Source organism: Astatotilapia calliptera, chromosome 7 (genome assembly GCF_964374335.1).
Source record: "Astatotilapia calliptera chromosome 7, fAstCal68.1, whole genome shotgun sequence".
Taxonomy (NCBI): Eukaryota; Metazoa; Chordata; class Actinopteri; order Cichliformes; family Cichlidae; genus Astatotilapia; species Astatotilapia calliptera.
Genome location: NC_137428.1, coordinates 38,327,440 through 38,347,464, shown reverse-complemented (window position 1 = coordinate 38,347,464; position 20,025 = coordinate 38,327,440). Strand labels below are relative to the sequence as shown.

General features: G+C 38.5%; 1 protein-coding gene across 1 annotated transcript in view; it reads left to right on the top strand.

Moving 5' to 3' along the window:
• The window catches only part of dcc (DCC netrin 1 receptor), a 355,407-nt gene that overhangs the window by 278,097 nt on the left and 57,285 nt on the right, over positions 1-20,025 (top strand). Inside the window, exons 22-25 of the mRNA XM_080303632.1 lie at positions 7,527-7,592; positions 15,794-15,956; positions 17,212-17,435; positions 17,762-17,878. Of these exons, the coding sequence (XP_080159758.1) occupies positions 7,527-7,592; positions 15,794-15,956; positions 17,212-17,435; positions 17,762-17,878 (570 nt within the window). The remainder of the gene's footprint in view (positions 1-7,526; positions 7,593-15,793; positions 15,957-17,211; positions 17,436-17,761; positions 17,879-20,025) is intronic.

Genomic DNA, 20,025 nt, shown 5'->3' with positions numbered 1-20,025 from the left:
CTTGATGGACATTTTAACATGGGAGTCTTTGTGGACTAACTTACTTTTAGAGTCAGCGCCAAGTGGTCACTAATGGAACTGCTGTTTTTGGCATTCTTTGTTGGCTTTATGTTAAAATGTGGGAGGTTGCTGCTTTGAAATACACTTTGTAAAGATAAACTGAGCAACACTCAAGAGCATCAAGTATGTATGCAAGTAAAGCTGATATCTCAAAGCACTGCTTCCATTTCTGTTTCTGGAAACTTTAAAAACCTCGAGTCAGCATGCAGTCTGAGTGCAAAACGCTAATGTGATACTATAAGGTCGTTAAAGTATGATAGGGTTTGATCATTGAGTGCTTTGTATGTTAGGAGGACTTTAAGTTCTGCATTTAAAACTAAATTAAGGACTTTCAATGTTTTGTTGTTTGCTCATGGATGAGCTCATCAGCATCACTAAGAGATAGGATGTTACTAATTCTGAGAAGACTTCACACATCACAGAATCTGGGCTGGAGATTTTTTTATGCATGAAAAATTTAAGTATATTTATCATGTCTTTGCATTCAAATGAATGAGGTCTATCTCTGCCAAGTGCCAAAGTTTTGTAAACTATGTAAATTTAAGTGCCAGTAATCAGGCACTTTAAAGTTGTCTCCGGGCAGTATTGCTACAGCTCCTGTTTGTGTTGATGGCAACCAAATACCAAACAAGAAAACAACTCTTCCGTTCAACTGAGGCAGTGTCTCTGCCTCCTGTTCTTCTTGAAGGGAGATCCCAGCATCCTAAAACCCGTGGTGACAAATCACTTACCAAAAAACAGAAAAACTGACTGAGAAGACAAATGTAAAAAGAGAAATTTACCCAATTTTCTTCCTGTCAGAATGATTTTTTCACTATAAGTTCATCAAATTAACTCAGGCATAATTAATGCACTGTTCACAGGTTTCTATTCATAAGCAGAAGAGCACACGGTGTTAATGAATGTGCAAAACTTTTATTTTCAACACTAAACTTTGTTATTTCACTGCAGGCTGGAGAGCATTCCTTTATGTTGGATTTTATTTGTAATGAATGTTGATATCAGTATGAAACAGATTCTCAGAAACAAAGATAGCCACTGTGGTCAGTCAAGTCCCATTGTCAAATGATCAGTGAAGAAAGTGTGTTGGGATGGAAGGAGTACTTTGAGGAGCGGACACAGAAAATGAAAGAGGACAGATGAAGGACTGTTATTGAATCATGAAGTGTAGTGTATAGTAAGGAGAAAGTGAGGGCAGCTATGAGGGTGAAGAGTGGAACATCTTGGTTGGTGCAGATGACATACCTGTGCAGTTATAGAGCTGTCATATCTAAACATATTAGCTAAACATATTCTTTAGCACAATACTAGAGACTGACAGGATGTCTGAGGAATGGAGAAAAAGGTGTACTGGTACTGATTATGATGTTCAGAGCTGTAGTAACTACAGAGGGATAAATTTGATGACTCATAACTTAAAGCTATGAGAAAGAACTGTTGAACCTTGGTTAAGTAGTGAGGTGATGAAGCCATACGACTTCATGCTTGTGAAAGATGTAGAGAAGGTCTGATGAGGTTGCACTGTGTCTTTTGAGGATTTGGAGAACGCAGATGATAGGGTGCCAAGAGAGGAACTGCATGAGGAAGTCGGGAAAGACAGAGAAGTATTTGAAGGTGATACAGGACATGTACAAGGACAGCGACACAGTGGTGAGGTGTGGTGTAGTGACAGATAGGTTCAAAGTGAGGGTAGGATTATCTTAAGGATCTTCTCTGAGTCCTTTCTTGTTTGTTATGGTGATGCTGACAGATAAACCTCTGTGAACCATGAGGTATTGAAAGTAGGGAGCAGCTGGAAGCGAGCCTGAAGAGGTGGAGGTATACTCTGGAGAAAAGAGGAATGAAAGTCAGTAGAAGTAAGACAGAATACACGTAGGTGAATTACAGGGAGACAGGTGTAATAGTGTTAAGTGCAAGAAGCAGCGGTAGTGAAGGTGGACAATGCACATGAGAGGTGAAGAAGAGGATGCAGACAGGGTGGTGGGGATAAAAATGAATGTCATGTAGCAGGTATCATCTTTTCCTCCTAACAGGAGGAGGAGGCTGAGCTGAAGGTGTCAGAGTTGAAGATGCTACGACTTTAACTGCAAGTGACCAGAATAGCCAGGATCGGAAATGAGACCTATAGAGAGGCAGCTCAGGTTGAACATTTTGGAGACAAAGTTCGAAACATGGTTGAGCTGGTTTGGACCAATGTTTCTCCTCTGCACACGTCCAAACCAAGGACTGTAGAAGTCATTGGTTTGGACGTGTGCAGAGGAGAAACATTGGATATAGTGCACAAAGGATTTTGAACAAGAACAAAAAAGAGAGAAAGAAAAAAGGCACACACCAAACACCTAGTTCCTCCATGAGGACATGAAGACTGGAAACAGTCATCTGTTAACGTAAAATGCAATATTCTTTCAGAAGTGGCTAATGTTGTACTAAAAAAAGGTTTAAAATTTTTAGACGTTTCTCACAATGACATTGACTTCAGTCTTTATCACAATAGTCATTTGTTAAACATAATAATTAACTACAAAAGTAAGCACACTCATATTTGATTGGTTATTTCAGTGATTTGCAGAAAGATACGGAAGAGGATTGGGGCACTGGGGAAAAAAAAGTGGGCACATCTTTTTTTTCTTCTTTTCCAAAAAGTCAGACTTTTTTCTCAGAATTCGGACTTTAATCTCAGAATTCTGACTTTTTTCTCAGAATTCTGGAAAAGAAGAAAAAGAAAAAACGTGCCCACATTTTTTTCTTCAGTGGCCCTAATCCTCTTCCATAGAAAGATGTGGCATCATGTAGGCATCCATACACTCTTTCCCCCATTGGAACAGCAACTATGTTCACTGAGTCACATCATTCAATGAAGGCTGAGGTATCCAGTTTGAGGTTCTTGAGTTTGTCTTTAACTGAAGAGGGCAGTTCACCATTTTCAAGGACTGAGCTCCCATGGTGTGTTGTTATAGATAAAAAGAACGGCATCACTTTTGCACTTTTGCACTTCTGAACAGATAAACCACCACTGAGTGTGAGCTAGGATTTACTGCTTTAACAGCTTGCTGCTTTGAGACTCGATATGCAGTAATCTATATTCGTTGTTCATGTTCATTGAAAAGTTTTTTTAATTTGATTTTTCTTCATTTCACAGCTCATATAAAATTACTTCATTCAGTCAAAAACAGGTTATATGCAAATATTTGGCTCTTTGCATATAACCTGTTGTTGCCAACCCACTGTTAGATGACTGAGAGCATATTTTTAGTTGGTTCCAATCATGTTTGCTAGATTAGCCAGGTTCATGTTTAATGTCTTAACATAACATCCATATGGTTTTAGGTTTGGTCAACATTCACCCCTTTTTATAGAATTGTCCCCAGTTGTTCTTAAACCTTCTTTCGGCTTCTCCTGTTAGGGGTGGCCCCTGCCTCCACCTCACCCACCCATGGTATCCTCCTGTGTCACATCTACATATCCTCCTTCGTATATCCATGAACCTTCTGTGTATCCCTGTATCTTTTCTACAGAATTTTTCTCCAGCTAGAACTAGAAAGGATTTTAACAAAATGCCAAATTGTGTGAGCTATTATTTAAAAGGTAAAATCTTCTAGTTTATGAATATTTGCCTGTTTAGTATGTGGTTAAACACAAATCCTTAACCCTAGATGGGTTGCCCATAAACTGATGTAGGTTAATGGACTGGGCTGTCCTCCAGTCTGACTTTCACCAGATTTCCAGTACTTAGTTCAGTGTAACAGAAACAGAACGGACCTCAGACCCTCTTTGTCCTGGGAATTTTTAGTGCATCTGGACTTAAGTGCAGCGAAGCGCTTTAGGCGTTGGGACTTAGCTCATGTGTCAGGGTGTTAAATGGTGCTGTTTGTCACTGACAGTTGTGTGTATGTGGTATGTGCACATGTACACTCTGTGGTCCCTCTCCATATAAATCAGAGGTGTTGTCAGGGGAGGAGGGAAGATTGATGCCTGGCCCTGTTTCTGTGGACCTTATGCTCTGTAAACACATTTACACGCTTTCACTCACACACAGCCATAAATGCACTCGCACTGGCAGACTGAAGAAAAAGAATTGATTAAAGATTTCAAAATCCTACTTTAATGAAAACTGGGTTGGGTAGATTGAAAAACATAAACAATTCCAACATTTTTATATTTCAACAAACTGAAAGTGAGCCCAGCTGCTGCTGCTCGATGGTACGTGAGAAAGAAATCAGCTTTTAAAATGTGACTTTAAGTGAATTTGAGATATGGGGGTCTGTAGCTTCAGTTTCCTGATGGGAGCGACAGTGCTGAGGTTTTGAAAATCTCTTTCATCAGTTTCCAGTCTGTCTTCTCTGGCAGCCCGTGTGATGATCTACTTCCTCTTTAAAGTTTTTCCTTCAGTGCTCTGCATTCACATATTGGCCTCGCCTGCTGCTTTGTAAACTAGGGTAAAACACAAAAATGACTATTCAGAAAAGTTTTTCACCAATATAGTGGTCATGCAAATGAGGCAAACTATAAAGGCAACCCATATAAATGTATTGTTAAGTCAACTTCTTCCATCCAGATCCACTTTGGAGCAACACCTAAAATCATATACCGAAAAGAAACTCTTACTTTATGAATAAAAAATATCTTACCTCAGCAAAAATATCTTAAATTTTCTGACTCAAGCATCGGCAACAAAGATAGGACAGGAGGTTTTTTTCATTTTAAATAATGATCTGTGGCCTTGTCTATACATCCCAACTACTCTGTGGAACAGTACACAAAATGCCAGCACTGACTTCTCATTACATTACTGATAGGGGTGTAACTGGAGATTTTAAAACTGCTGCAGCTCAGAATGCACAGAATACCATTTGTATTGCCCAGTGCATCATGCTAATCAACCATCCTGTGCTGTGGTGGTTAATGTTTAAGGTTATTTTAAGTATAGTTAATTGAAATTAACAAAACATTTTAGTAAACTAAGGTAAAAAATAAAAACCGGACTTCATAAAAAATAAAGTAATCGAAACTATTTAGTGAACTTGGAAAACAGACACAATAAAACTAAAATACAGAGGAAATATCTGTCAAACACATTTGTATTTTTTTAATTAATTTTGTAAAGAAAACAACTAAATCCAACACTGAAACATTTTCAAACAATAAACCTAAACTGAAATTCACTCTGGACACTAACTGAAACTGGAACTGAATTAAAACAAAAAGTCAACATAAAAATTAAATCTAATTAGAAAATTAAAATTATTAATGTCTGCTTATACAATGCTTGCAAGGTAAAGACTGAACTGAATACTAAAATGTCTGTTTATCATGTCTGTGGTCAATGTTTTCAAGTGAGCACAGTAGGCTAGCTCCAAGTGTTAATAATGCTAGGGTTGAGCCCTACTCTGATTGCCAGGAAATAGCCAGGAAACTATAGAAAGGCATGAAATGCCTGCCAGTATGTCAATATCAGTATTGGCATCAACACTAAAAAGTTCCTGTTGGCTCAGCCTTTACTAGATATTCAAACAACAGTTGATTATTTGACAAATTAGTCTTTGAAATATTTTCCCCACAATGTAGTATAATAATATGAAGAACAACACAAAAATAAGACAAAGAATTGGATGATATAAGCACATCATTAGTGAAACTTAGCTGACTGAATTGGCTTTGTAACTGATAAACAGAGAAACTGACTGTGTCCAAACACAAATAAAATGCTGTTAGATTATCTTTGTCACTAACTTACACATAATTAAAGTCTTGATTCTATCTAAGCAGTTCAGAATGTGAATACTATTGCATATAGAAGACTGGGTTCAGGATTACCATCTACATTTATTTAACTTTGAGGCAGAAACTCAATAAACTGTCTTTAGCTGGCTGTTTCTGAAGTTTTTAGTGCATCAGCCAGTGAAGGTTAAATTCTCTCGTTTTTGTGGATTTGATAGGTTGTTTGATGCAGTTATTTGAGATGCATGATTCCCCAAATTCAGAAGGATCCCAGATTGCGAGAATTTGGTCTCACTGGCTATGACAGTGTCTCCCAGTTAATTGTTTTTTTAATTATCTGCATATTTGTGAAGACAAGTATTGTCTTTTGAATTTTGTTCTACATTGAAGTGGTAAATAATCATTCCAAAAATTCCTCGATCCAGATCTGGAATGACTCCAAAAGTCAGGACTTATTCACACAGCTCTCAAGAGCAGATGGTGTCCTGTTCAAATTTTTCAGAAGGAATTTCTTGAGAAATATCTGTCATTTTTTTAACAATGGCAACCCCTTGGCACCATCCGAACCTCCTTGCAATTGCTTTGGTCATTTGCAGATTGCCTTGGTTACCTTTAGTTTCGATGAAAGACTCCAAATTGTCTGCAGATACTCACCGGAAGTGCAACTTTAAAAAAAATAGTGACACAAACCAGAACTGAAGAACTTAAAGGTCAACATTTTACATTTGCGTCACACTCTTCACAGGTTCACTGTTGCTTTGTGAGTACTTGGTAAATGATTGGAGAGAAGTCTGGATAGCAACCAAAACAATCACAAGGAGCTTTTCAAGCTGTGTATACCTCTTTGTGACCGAGACGTATACAGGAAGAGCAAGCAAACACTCACCAGCTGGTCGAGAAATACATATTTACACATCCCTAGTGAAGGGTGATTACCACTGACGAGTCAACTGGTCTGTGTACCTGGAACCTTAACTACTTCTAAGCTGGACCAAACTGCCCGTTAAAAAATGTATTTATATCTTTCCATAACTTTTGCCGTGGTCTTAATGAATATATGTAGGTAATAAACAATCCAGCAGAACAGTTCTCTAGCCACTCCTTCATAACACCAACTGCAATGGGCATAAATCCAGGTTTCAGAGTGTAAACTGGCAAGCATAGATAGCAGCATCATTATTTACCCAGAAAGCAAAAAGTTTATAATACAAAATGGCTTCAGGTATAAATCTACTTTGTGTTAGTTAATTAAACTCAATTTCAGAATATCTGTCATGTTAGCACAAAAGTAATAAGAACACACACACAAGGACCTTCTGAAAGACAAAGAAACAACACAAAAACAAAAATCTAAACCTCTTTAAATCAAGTTTAAGTGGGTGATTTAAAGCTGCTGGCTTTGCCATTTTGATGATCCAGCTTTGAACCACTTCAATAACCATCTCCAATTTGTCTGTATTTCGTTACTATGGAAACCATTCTAAACATCCAATCCAGTGTCAGGATCCAGGTGGGTGGATAAAACCTAAGGATTTGGTCTAAATGCACTCTTAGGAGAAACTGCACACACACATACACAGAGAGCACATGTACAACATGACATGTGCCTTAAGACGGCAATTTATTTCCTAAGAAGGGAGCAATCTCTCTGTCAGATTCAGGTGTTCCATCCACAAAATTACTCTGAGCCCATTTTCTCTTCATTTATCCCTTTTCCTTAGTGATACTCCTTCTTTCTCGCCTTTCAGGTCGAGGAGGAGAACACGCCTACTGGCCGCCTGACACCAACCCGATTGACAGGAGCAGCATCAACGGTAACAGAAACTCATCTTCTGCATTTTCTGCTGAGTCTGTCAGAAAGCAGAATTACTTTTAGGTTCATTATTTTGCTCGATACAACAATGAGACTGAATCTCCTGAGAGCTGAGCTGGCTGTGTGTGCGTGTCTGTTGTGATACTCTTGCAGCATCATCAGCTCATCACAGCCGCTCAACTGATTCCTCTAATCACTCGACTCAGTCATGTCTAAACTTACTTTAATAAGTCGCTCTGTCCTGACAAGGAGCTCCAGCTTGCTGATTTACAGTCGGTGAGCATCGCTTCATGTTCGCCGTCGCATCGCCCGTGGCAGGAAAATTTAATTAGATTCACTATCTCGCCATCAATCAGTGTTTCTATAAAGTGGAGGAAAATAATCATCTTTATGGACAAACAGGATTAAAAGAGTGGGGTGGCATATAAATCTTCAGCTTGTAGTTTTTAATATAATGACAACAACAGCAGCGTTATTGGACTGATTTGACATAGAGAAGAAAGGATAGTTGCCTTTCATTTCTAATTAAAAACAGTACAACTAACAATATTAAACATATGAATTATTTATATTCCATGGCTCTAACACTCTAATATGGAATACAGCTGTTTGTCTGTACTTCTAATATTGTTAATGATATAATTAATATTTTCATCCTGTCGTGGTTTTTTATTTCCCCAGAAAGTTCTCCTACTCCTCACCTAGCAGAACTGTGAAACGTGCAAACAGGAACAAAAGAACATTTGTATTTGAAACATTGAATTTAGCTCTCGTGAACATTATCATGGTTGCAGTGGTAGCTTGATTTGCACTTTTCGAGTAATACTCAGCAATAGTCAGTGTTCAAGAACATGTTGACATCTTCCGTCTAGCATTCTGCTAAAGACCAAAGCAAACACAAGGAATTCTCTGGTGAAGCACCTGTTTTGTGACCGATTCCTCAGCGGCAGGCCACAAACTTCAGCAACAGATCGCTAGCCGATCAAAGAACATACATTTGTCCATAGCGACTGGAGGTTGCCAAGGGGTTAAAAGACGGTCTGTAAATAACTCAGGCCAAAATAATAGAATAGCAAAGACAACACTGATTTTGTCAGATAGCTATGTTGTTGCAAAATTAGGACCTCAGCAGTGAAAACGAGCATGTTGATGTTGATAGAAAAGCTTTATTTCAAAATTAGCTATATTAAAATACGAATGCTTACGCTGAAAAGGTGGGGATTTTTTTATGTTGTTGTGAGGACACTGCGTTTGGAAGCAAAAGTAATCCATCTGTTCCACACATACCAGGAGAGCGCAATATGCAGCAGGGCCGGTCACAGAATGTGGGGCTTGATGTTAAGTGCAAAAGTGTACTTTACACACCAGACGTCTGAGTTTTGGCAACCTTACAAATGTACTACTGTTAAAATCAGCGGGACAGTCTGGTTCAGCCCAGCTCGCCATGTTTAAACCACTTTAAATACCACTTTTAAAACCCCTGGGAGAGTTTGGACTCCACCGGAGAGCATTTAGACCCGGCTAATCCAGCATCTGTGTAGTAGCAGCTGTGCATGACAGGAGAGGTGAATGCTGGAAGTCAAAATCATCTTTTCAGGGTTTTGTGCTGCTTGGTCAACTATTGTTTGAAATTAAACACACAGAGAGAGATTTTTTTTTCCCTACTGCACACAATCATTATGTTTAATACAAGGTGACTTATACTCATACCAAGAACAATAATTATGTCTAAAGTGAATGTACTCATGCAAACTGCATAGTTAACGCCACTTCTACTGATGCATATAAAAATACTATATTTGCTGTAAACTACACTACTATTGCAGCTAATAATGCTGAAACCACTATAAAAGCTAAAGCATTGGCTGATGATATAAACCATGGTCATAATCATAACTGTCCGCTCCCGTTTCTGCTGGAGAAAGACTGTTACTCCTCCTCCGCTGGTAGGTCAGAGGTCAGGGTCTATATCTGGTCTCACTGGAGCACTGTCGGGCAGCGTGTGTGCTTGTGTATATCTGAAGATGGACTCTGACATTTTGTCAGCGCAGTTGCTGCTGCTGCTCCCGGAGGAGATCATAAATCTGTCCTCTTTGACCTCCGTTCCCCTCTGGCTTTATTGCGGGTCAGGCAGGTCGCAGCCTCGTTCATCAGCTCAACGGTATTTCATCTTTAACTCGGTGTCGTCGTTTATGTCGCAGAGCTTCCTCTCACTTGAAAAATGAGCTTGAGAAGAGTCACCTCAGATTGGTTTCATTGTGCCACAGCTCTGTAGGTCTGACGGCTTCTGTGCAGAGGTGAACCGATCCCGTCTGATGTTCTTGCCTCAACCGAGCAAAGACCTTCAGCACTGCCACTCATTCACTAAAGTTCCTCAGTTTTCTCTTCATATCTCTTGGGAAGTAGATGCTGGCAGTTGTTGTGAGAGGTCCATACCTCTCCACTCACAGCGCCAAGCTATTAAAGTTAAAAATATCTCAGTTTTAAGTAAAGGGAAACAACATCTCAAGAGTTTTAATCAAAAACATTAACTTCTTCGTCTTTTATAACCCCCTGTAGCTTCACTTAAGTAGCTCAGAAATGTTCAGACATTTTCTCTCTGCTGGTCAGAAAAAATGGCTTTCATGTTTATACATTAATGGAAAGCACATTAAGCATATTATACATTATGCATATTAAGTTTATATTCCTAAACTGAGAGATTAACATATTTGCTAATATGATGACAATACTGAAAAACTAAACACATCAAATTGTTGGCAAAAGTGTTGGATTTGCAGCTGTATAAACCAAAGTATTGGATAAAAAGATTTGTAATGTGGATTGTGCCCCACGCAAAGTTATTTCTGTTCATGTCTTTGTATAAGGTCAATCCATTAACTGCTGAGATGTTGCAGTTTATTTACAGCATGTGGTTTCCATAGGAGCCTCCAAAAGAACCGTCCACGTGATGCAGGTTTTACATTAACATCAACCCTTAATTAAATACTAAGGAGGCTTCAGTAATAATGTTGTGCACATAATTGGACTGTATGATAGTATTGAGTTTATCTCTCTGCTGGTATTAAGGACAGCGCTGAGTTGTTTCTCTGAAGTTTTTTAATACTCATTTATTGGATTTTAAAACTTAACAAATGAAAAAAAAAACTGCTTGTTCATGAACAGTTGCAGGAACATAGTAAAAGTAGGACAAAATGTTATCCAGTATGATGTCATTGTGACTGACAGTGATGTTCAGATTAAAGCCTCATTGATGTGTATACTCTGGTTTCTCCACAGAGATTTTTTCCCCCTGGGGTGGACCTTGTCTTTGATTTGTCCCTTTGGTGCTACAGTGCTTTATGCTCCAGTCTACAAAGAATAAACTATAAGCTATAAAATAAAATTAGTCGGAATCACGCTGCATTTTGATGTCTTTGTTTGCATTGTCATCTTTGTAACTGTTCAGTTTCGCTTCCCTGCTGGATTTCTGGGCTTTGCAAGGATTTCTGTGCTCTCCGTCGCCCTTGTGTTGATTTGTTGGTGTCGTTGTGGCTTTAAACTGACTCAGCTGGCGAGAGTTTGTGATTTATTCTACACAGTTTCTCTGAGCTTCTGGGCCTGTGCTACTTTGCTGAAGGGCATCTCAGTAGAGGTTGTTACTACTCTTGTTATCATCAGTAACATACATTTTGCTCGCGGGTCAGTTTTGACTTCCTGTCAGTTGCTGCTATTGTTGCATCTTTTTGTTATTTAAAATTACGGACTCTTTTTCTACTTTATACTCAATAAAACTGTAATTTATTGTAAAAACAAATATTAATTTGATGAAAGACATTTTTGCCACGACCTTTCTTAATCTAAAAAGCTTTTTTAAGATGAAATTTAACAAGGTGCCAATAAGCGGATGAGCAGAAGACTACCATTCGACTAACTAAAATCAAATTTTTGTCTCCACGGTTACCTTTAGTTAACATCAGATGACACAGTCCTGTACATAAAACATCAAGAGTTTTAAACCTCCTGTACAAGTTTTCCTTAATGTATAAATAGGAACAAGAAAAACATTAATGGTATTCTTGTCACAGTCCGGCGAGGGCAGACTGTATGTGTTGACAAAAGGACCCAAAACGCAGACTCCAAAAACTGAACGTGGCGTGGATTTAACAAAAACAAGCTGTTTATTGAGGCTAGCAAAAGGGCATTGGTGAAACTAAACAATAACCCAAACTGGGTGAACTAAAACTAAACATGAAAAAACCTTAAACATGGTGAACTGACATAGATTCCTGAAGTAGTGACATGGACGAGCAGACGACCTGACAAAGAATGACTGAAAGCACACGGACTAAATACACACAGGAGGATAATGAGGGAAATGGGAACACATGGAGAAACAGCTGACACACATGAACATAACGACGTCACAAGGAGAGAGTAACACTAAAAACATTGAACATAGGAACACAGGACCCCTTCAAAATAAAACAGGAAATACAATGAGACGCAGACCTGACAACATAAGACACACAGACATGAAACACACGAAGGGCAAGGGAGACTTCACAGGGGTTGAAAACACAAGGGGGAACTAATAAGCAAATGAACATAGGAAACTTAATAAGCTTAAACATACACTATAAACATCAAAATGAACTAAAACTCAAAACACTGGGTCATAAGACCCAGGATCGTGACAATTCTGTACAAACTAATCTGTTCTGTCATGTAGCTATATAGCTACATGTATATGCAGTGATACAATGCACACAAGTTATTTAACTTGTGGGATCAAGGTATTTTTCTCACGGGCATGTCATTGAACAAGTTGTTTCTCTTGTGAGAAAAATTTCATTATATTGAAGGAACTTGTGGAAAAAGATGTTTTATCTCTTGGTCGAACTAAATTGCTTATCTTGCGGGAACAACATGTTCATATTGTTGGAACAAGTATTTTGTTCTTTGTTTAACTTGTGGGAACAATTGTTTTAAATATTTATCCAGCTTGTGGGAACGAGTGTTTAACCAAGTAACTGGCGAATGCATTAGCATAACAGGAAAAGACCTGAAAGTTACCTGAAGTTTAGCCAACTTGTTCCCACAATATAAACATCTCTGTACGCCCAGGAGCTATAAAATATTTTAAGTTAGCAAGTGACTCCTACTGATTTCAGTTCTGTTTTTCATGCTAGAGTAGCATGAATTTAATTATGTGACATTCTGAGGTGTAAATCAGACCTAATTAGCTGAGTTCTCTCCATTTTATGGTCGCTGAGTTCATCTGAAGTGAGTGGATAAGTGCTAAAGAAACAGAACTGTACCACCGCTGCACAAAAAGCAGATGCTGATTAACAGGTGATGATTGACTTGATTTAAATCATTTTTACCTTCACTTTCACATGTTTAACTTGTCACTTGTGAACAACTGTGATCATTTTTAACCAGTGGGGAAAAATTCAAAGCAATCAACGTGTGCACAGTGTAGCTGAGGTGAAGGTAGTGTCATCAATCACAGGACTTTCAGGACTTTGTAGGTCTGCTATTTTTTCATTTGATCTTTTGGACTTTTTATTTTCAGATGTTGTTTTTAGTTAGTTTTAATCACCAGAACTTCTTGGTTTGGACTTAAATGCACATTTTTCACACAAAACGCTAGAAGGTAAGACTTTCCACAAGCATACCTATTTTCTTACCATAGAGGCAGATCCTGGTCAGTAAAGGATTGAGATCACGCTGCCTGTATATAATCCATGAATGTAACCATGACATTAACCATTGGTTTCTGGACTTTACATTTTGAATCCTCAACCTTAGCATTTCTGCAGCCACCACATTTGATTTTAGGAGCCAGATGTGACCACGTGTGGATAATAAAATCAAGCACTAATCTATCACTTAATGCTAGCAAGCGTCTAATACATGTTTGTGGTAGACAGTAGAAATTCTACAATTTTACTCATAAAAATTGAAGCATAATCTTCCTTGATGGCCTGCACCACACAGGAAAACATTATATTTGGCAGGCAGATCGATTAAAATACTCTAAAAGGCGCAAACACTACACATGAATTCGCTATTGCCCTCTGTACAGCACGATTGTACAGCTGTTATAAAGGTCAATACTGTCCATAAAAATGTGCGTGCTTTTATCCATCCATGAAACTAAGCATTTTAACATGAGAGGCTGTGATGAGTGACTCGCTTTTGGAACCAGCATCACGTGGCCACTCGAAGATCTGCAGTTTTCAGACCTGAAGGTTGACGCTTTGTTCAAAAAAGAAGTTGAACTGTCATCACTTTTTCTGGTGACATCAAAGGTTGAACTTAGTATATTTTAATTACCCCATAACCTTTGCTCTCGCAAAACAATGAAAGCAGAAACTGCATCAGCTAAAACTCAGAATTCTGAAATTAAATAAAGAATTTAAAAAGAAAAAAAAGGAAGAAAGATGATGAAATTGTACTTTAAAAAGGAAAAGAAGGTGGTGTTGTGGCTTCTGTGCTGTGGCCGTAAGCTTTGATGGATTGTGGTTTTCATTGAGAGAGACAAGCAAATGGAGAGAGAAGGTGAAAGAGGAAAAGTGTCCTGCTATCTCTTTTCCTTTGTGTTTCTCTTTGTCTCATATGTACACACTTCTCTTGATATTTTGTTCATCCATCTTCTCCCTTTCTTTTTCTTTCATTCTCTCTCCCCTCTCAGTCATTTTATTGTCTCTCCATTCCTATGTTTTCCTTTCCTTTCCTTTTTCCACCTCTCCAGCTCCTCCCTCTTTAACACACTTCCCTCGCCTCTGCATTTGGACTTCATGCGCCATATGTGTTTCCTATTTTCTCCCTCTCTCTGCGCCAAGGTCGAGTTAATGAATGACAGAGCGTGTCATCAATTCCCCTCTTTCCCTTTACACCTGTCGTACACTCATACACACACTGTGTATTGATCGGTAAAGCAGCAACAGCAGCAGCTTTGCGTTTTCAGTCCAGTCAAACCACTTCTTCTTTTTCCTTTGTCTCAATTTTGGGTATCGTGGAATAACATATATTGGTTGCACAACTAAGACAGATATAAAAATGTGACTGTGAAGCAGTTAAATATAGCAATTTGCCTAAAATTTGATTCGGTATATCAACTTATAGTAGTGTTACCCTTCCTGTTCTGCTTTCCACATGATATTATGAAAAAGGTAAAACCAAATTTAAATTTCAGTAAAATTCAATCTTCTTCGAATAGAAAAAGTTAAATGATTAAATGATTTCTTTATGGCTTTATTAGTCTCTCACATTGTTGCGGAGTAATTGTGGATCAGTCTTCTTCACAACGTTGCTTCAGTTCATTGAGGCAAACGTCTCCACTTTGGGCTCGTCTGCCAAAGCACATTCCTCCAGAAATCTTGTGCTTTATTCAAACCTTACAAACCTACGCTGTGCTGCCATCTTCTCCTCAGCTAAGAAACGCGTTCTCCTCGTAAGCCTTCCAGACAAGTCGTACTCAGTGTCTTTCTAAATATACTGTCACCATGTGACCTTAGGTTGAATTAAATTGAATTGAATTAAATTGTAAATAATCTTTCTCATTGGAGAATGATGGACGTCAAATGAACCTTCTCTGAATAGAGCAATTATTGCTTCTCTAACACACACCTGAATGCTCCTGACCAGCAAACTGACAAAACGTCTGAATTTATATAGGTGCTGAGACTTGCTGGTGATCAGTTAATGCATTTGATTAGCAGCACCTGACTGTTACCCCAACCTTATGGAAGCAGTGACTGTGCTTTTCACGGGATTTCATAGAGTTCTGTGAAAACTTTTTTTTCTTCATATTTAAGCACCTTGAGGCAGCTGTTATTGTGGGTTTATATAAATAAACTGAATTGAATATAACTGTGTCATCAGCAATCATCAAAATGTATGAAACAATTTTTGTCTTTTCTTTTTATGGTGAAATTTAGTTAGTTTAATAGATCTAATGAGCAAAAGAAAAAGCATTAACAATTTGCCTGAGATATTACAGTATATATAATTTATTGTTGTAATGTTGACTATATCAAGCATTTTAGGTGAAGGTTTCAGGAAAATGTTTGTTATACATAATGAATTCACAGTAAAAATGGCATAAACTTTATAAACTGATGTCATTTTAGTATATTCATTTTGAATATACAGATTTCAGTGTGCATTTATTCATGTTTCTAACTTCTGCCTCTCTTCTTGTATTTATTCCAGAGTCTCCAATTGGTCAGATGCGTCCCCCTCACGGCAGCGTCACCCCTCAGAAGAACAGCAACCTCCTGGTCATCATTGTGGTTTCTGTGGGAGCCGTCACCGTGGTCGTGGTTGTCATCGTGGCCCTCATCTGCACACGGCGCACCTCCGCCCAGCAGAGGAAGTAAGATGTTTCATTCATCTGTGTGATGGCAATAAACGGCTGTCACTGTAATGAGGCAGATGGTTAATGAGCTGCCCTGCATGTCTTGTTTTTTCTCACAGAGATTTACTCTGAAATTAATGTCCCTGCCAGCTCACACAGGTCTGAATATATGTACCAAATCACAAATAACCCAGCCAGCAAAAACCTCAGCTAGATCTCTGCATGTAGACTTTATCATCCCAGGAAATGTCAGTTCATCAGGTTTTAACGTTATTTCATTGTAGTTTGTTTTGTCATGGTTTTCTTTTTATAAACACACTCAAGAGGTTTTATTTACTCTTTCAAAACCACCTGTTAGAAGTCAACTCACGCAGATGACTTTTGTAACAGCAGGAATGGCAATTATGCCTTTAAACTCGACTTCTAGCCTCCTTGAACCGATTTGTAAGAAATGCGACAGAAAAGCCGCAACTGTGTTCACAGTGCATCTTCAGTGCATTTCCATTCTCCAAATCAATATGTCTTTCATTGTGGGTGCATCAGCGATGGTCGACCACTGCAGGCACCAAGATTGCTTGGGAGAAGAATACCCTGTTTAGCCCACTGCTACAGAGACAGAACTTCAGATAAGCAAGAAATAATGAATGGATGAACAGTTTCAGTCTAGTTTGTGTTCATGAAATTGCAGTTTTTAGTATTTTTCTCAGTTTTAGTCAAAATGATTATTTATATAGTTCATGAAATTACACTTGGTATCATATAATCCACTAATAAAGTGGATTAATTTCATCTTCCTACCTTCAATCCACCTTTATTGTAATCCTGTTCATGACATCATATGGTGGCTATGAGAGCTCAACATCCTGCAAATTAAAAAACAAAACAACAAAACATCTTTAATGATTTGAAACACAGGAAAACTCCTCAAAAATACAGATACAAGTAGAAATGATGCTCTGGTTCAGAGAGTTTCTGTATAATCCCATTTATAATGTCAGTATAATTTCATAATTCTCCTCTCCACATTTCAGTGAGCATAATCTTGTTTCATAATCTTCAAGAGTTCGAGGCAGTTCAAGACATTATGCCAAATTTCATTTGAATTCATACTGTTTTATGATCCAGATGATCAGATTTGAGTACAGCTACAGGTGGAGAATTCACAGCCCTCTCCACCCCACAGTGCTTTCATTTAGTGGAAATAAACGATGATGGATGGAGTGTTTTCTTCTCCTGACCCTCCTCCCCGGTGCGTTTCTCATCCTCTGTGCAGGAAGAGAGCAAGTCACAGTGCCAGTAAGAGGAAGGGCAGCCAGAAGGACCTGCGGCCTCCGGACCTCTGGATCCACCACGAGGAGATGGAGATGAAGAACATGGAGAAAGCTCCCAGCATCGCACCGTCTGGCCACGATTCACCAATCCAGTCTTGCCAGGACCTCCCCCAGGTGGCACACAGCCAATCAGAGAGCCAGATGGGGAGCAAAAGCAGCCATTCAGGTACAGCACTGATTCTCATTTACCAATCAATTTATTATATAATGTGTATAGCAAAGCTTCATTTAGTTACACTCATATTTTTTATGTGTTTAATTAGATTTAATCTTATAGTTTCTCTTTATTTTACATCATTACGTTTAAGATAAATGGGTTATGAATCTTGGTTTAATTAGCTGTGTAAACAGGCCTAATTAATAATGATAAAAACACAAAAGTATCAAATAAAGATCTTTTCCAAGTGGAAAATGGAACGCTAAACCTAAATCCTAATCCAAGGAAATGAAGATGTCTGAATCCCTGATTGGGTTTTGATTGTGATGTTCCAGGAGCAGATGCTGATGAGGTTTCCAGCAGTATCTCTACTTTGGAGCGTTCTCTGGCTGCCAGGAGAGGAACTCGAAGCAAAATGATGATTCCCATGGACTCGCAGCCGAGCAACACACGTAAGAAACGCAACAGAATATATGGATATTGCTACTGTGAAGCTAAGCTTTCATATATGAAGTACTATTTTGAAGCATTTTGGCCTCTGACATGGGTGTGTTTGTTTGTTTGTTTTGTTTTTTATAGCTAGAAATGATAACTTGGTTAGCAAGCTGGATCCTAATAACTGCACAGGTGAAACACATATGTTGCTAATAAAATACTATACTTCTCGGACAGTCTGCTCAACCATTTTATTTGTCAGATAATTGCATTAAGGATGCTCCATAAAGCACTAAAGGTCCAGTTCAGTTCATCCAATTAGTCTAATTGAATTGTTGGAATCACAGACTGTATATAAATAATGAACGTAGCTTCTGGGGGAGCACCCCCTGGTTTGTTGTAAAGCTTCAAATGCATCTCAGCCTCATCTGAGGCTTTTTTATACCATGCTTTATTCTCATTTTTTACTTTAATTAGTACCTTAATTTACAAAATAAACTTTGTGTTTTCTTCAATAAGACTCATAACTAGTGGTTAGGAACACACACTCATCACAAAAGTGTTTATTGAGGTCAGAGAGCACCAGAGCTGAGAGTTATTTTCTATCAGAATTCTTAATAGCCCAAAGTGTGTTTTCCAAACACAGGAGTCGCCCTCCAGTAGACATCTGGAAAACTGTGGGTTTAAGACACTTTTGCAGTGGATTCACAATCATTTAAGCTCTTCTATTTATCATGATTGTTTAGAGCTCCTTGCCTCTCGATCGCTCTCCTTCTTGGTCATGCAGCCCTCGCAGCCTGGAGGTTTGTTGCGGCTCATTGTCCTGCTGAAAACAAACAGTGTTCCCAGGGATGGTGTGAGCATTGTATCACCATATGCTTCACAGCAGGAACCTCCTTTACTACATCTCACAAACACATAAAACCAAAGTTCCTATGACATCAAAGCCCTGATTTCCACTGGTCTGACGTCTATTCCTTTTCTCTCTTCTTCCAAATAGTTCTCTTCTTCTGCATATCATTGCCGTTCTGTAGTTCAGCTATGATGGCCTGATTTTCACAGTCAAACTAAGAGTGTTTGATCTTTGAAACAGCGACTAAATTCCTTTTAAGGAGGATGGAGGGATGGTAGTGGCATAATTAAGATGACTTTTACCCAGGAGACATGAGTTTGAGATCCATGCGGGACTCTTTTTCTTTATTGCACAGTTTTCTATTCTTTTTGGTTGCTTTTTTCTAGGTTAGTAGTCCATCAGAGATTTTATATGCACTTATTCACACAACTGCAAAAGCCCTGATGCTTTGGTTACTTTCTGTTCATTGGTGATGTGCAATGAGTGATTATTATTAATATCAATTATTTTATGGACTAAAAAAATCCCCCAAGTACTGGATTTGATGGAAAGCGTTACAAAATCCTCTCTCTTGTTGCAACTAAGCTCTGACTCGGATCCATCGGTAAATTGATTGTCATCATCCAGTGTGAAACTTTTGCATGTCTTGGGCAACACAAACTTTTAGCCTCCTCCTTTCCTGAGAAGTGGTTCAGCTCTAAGTTTACCAAATTGGGTCACCTATAAATTCATTTATCTTCTGATGGTGGGGTCAGGTTTGTTCTACCTCGTGGTGCTTTAGTCCTTATCCACCTTATCTAGCTACAATTTGTTTATGGTTCATGGAGTTCGCCCTTGAAACCTGACAATATAGTCATTATTTTATTATAATAAAGCTTCTGTGCTTCTACTAAGAATATGGGAATTTTGACACTATTACTTGGTTTTGATGCCATTATTTCCAGACACTGAAAATTTCAAAATCACATATAATTAAAGAGCTCTGCAGTTTCTCAGATTAACTTGGGAGCATACTGAACTGAGCGTATTTTACATTATGCTCAATATACGTCATTGCTCTTGCTATTGGTGCTTGAGCTTTCACATGGTACCTCCAGATGATGTCTCCAGTGGCCAGTTGCCTTAGGGTGATGATGATGATGATGATGATGATAGTCAGAGAGTTCATCTTTCTTTGACTTTCCAACTTTCTTTGGGAGGTTTAGATGTAAAAAGTCTTTCAGGCAAAAGCAAAGTTGAAGAGAGAGGCGTTCACACTTGCACCAACTTTCTCACACTGATAATTAGCCTGTTCATTCCCTCAGAACGACT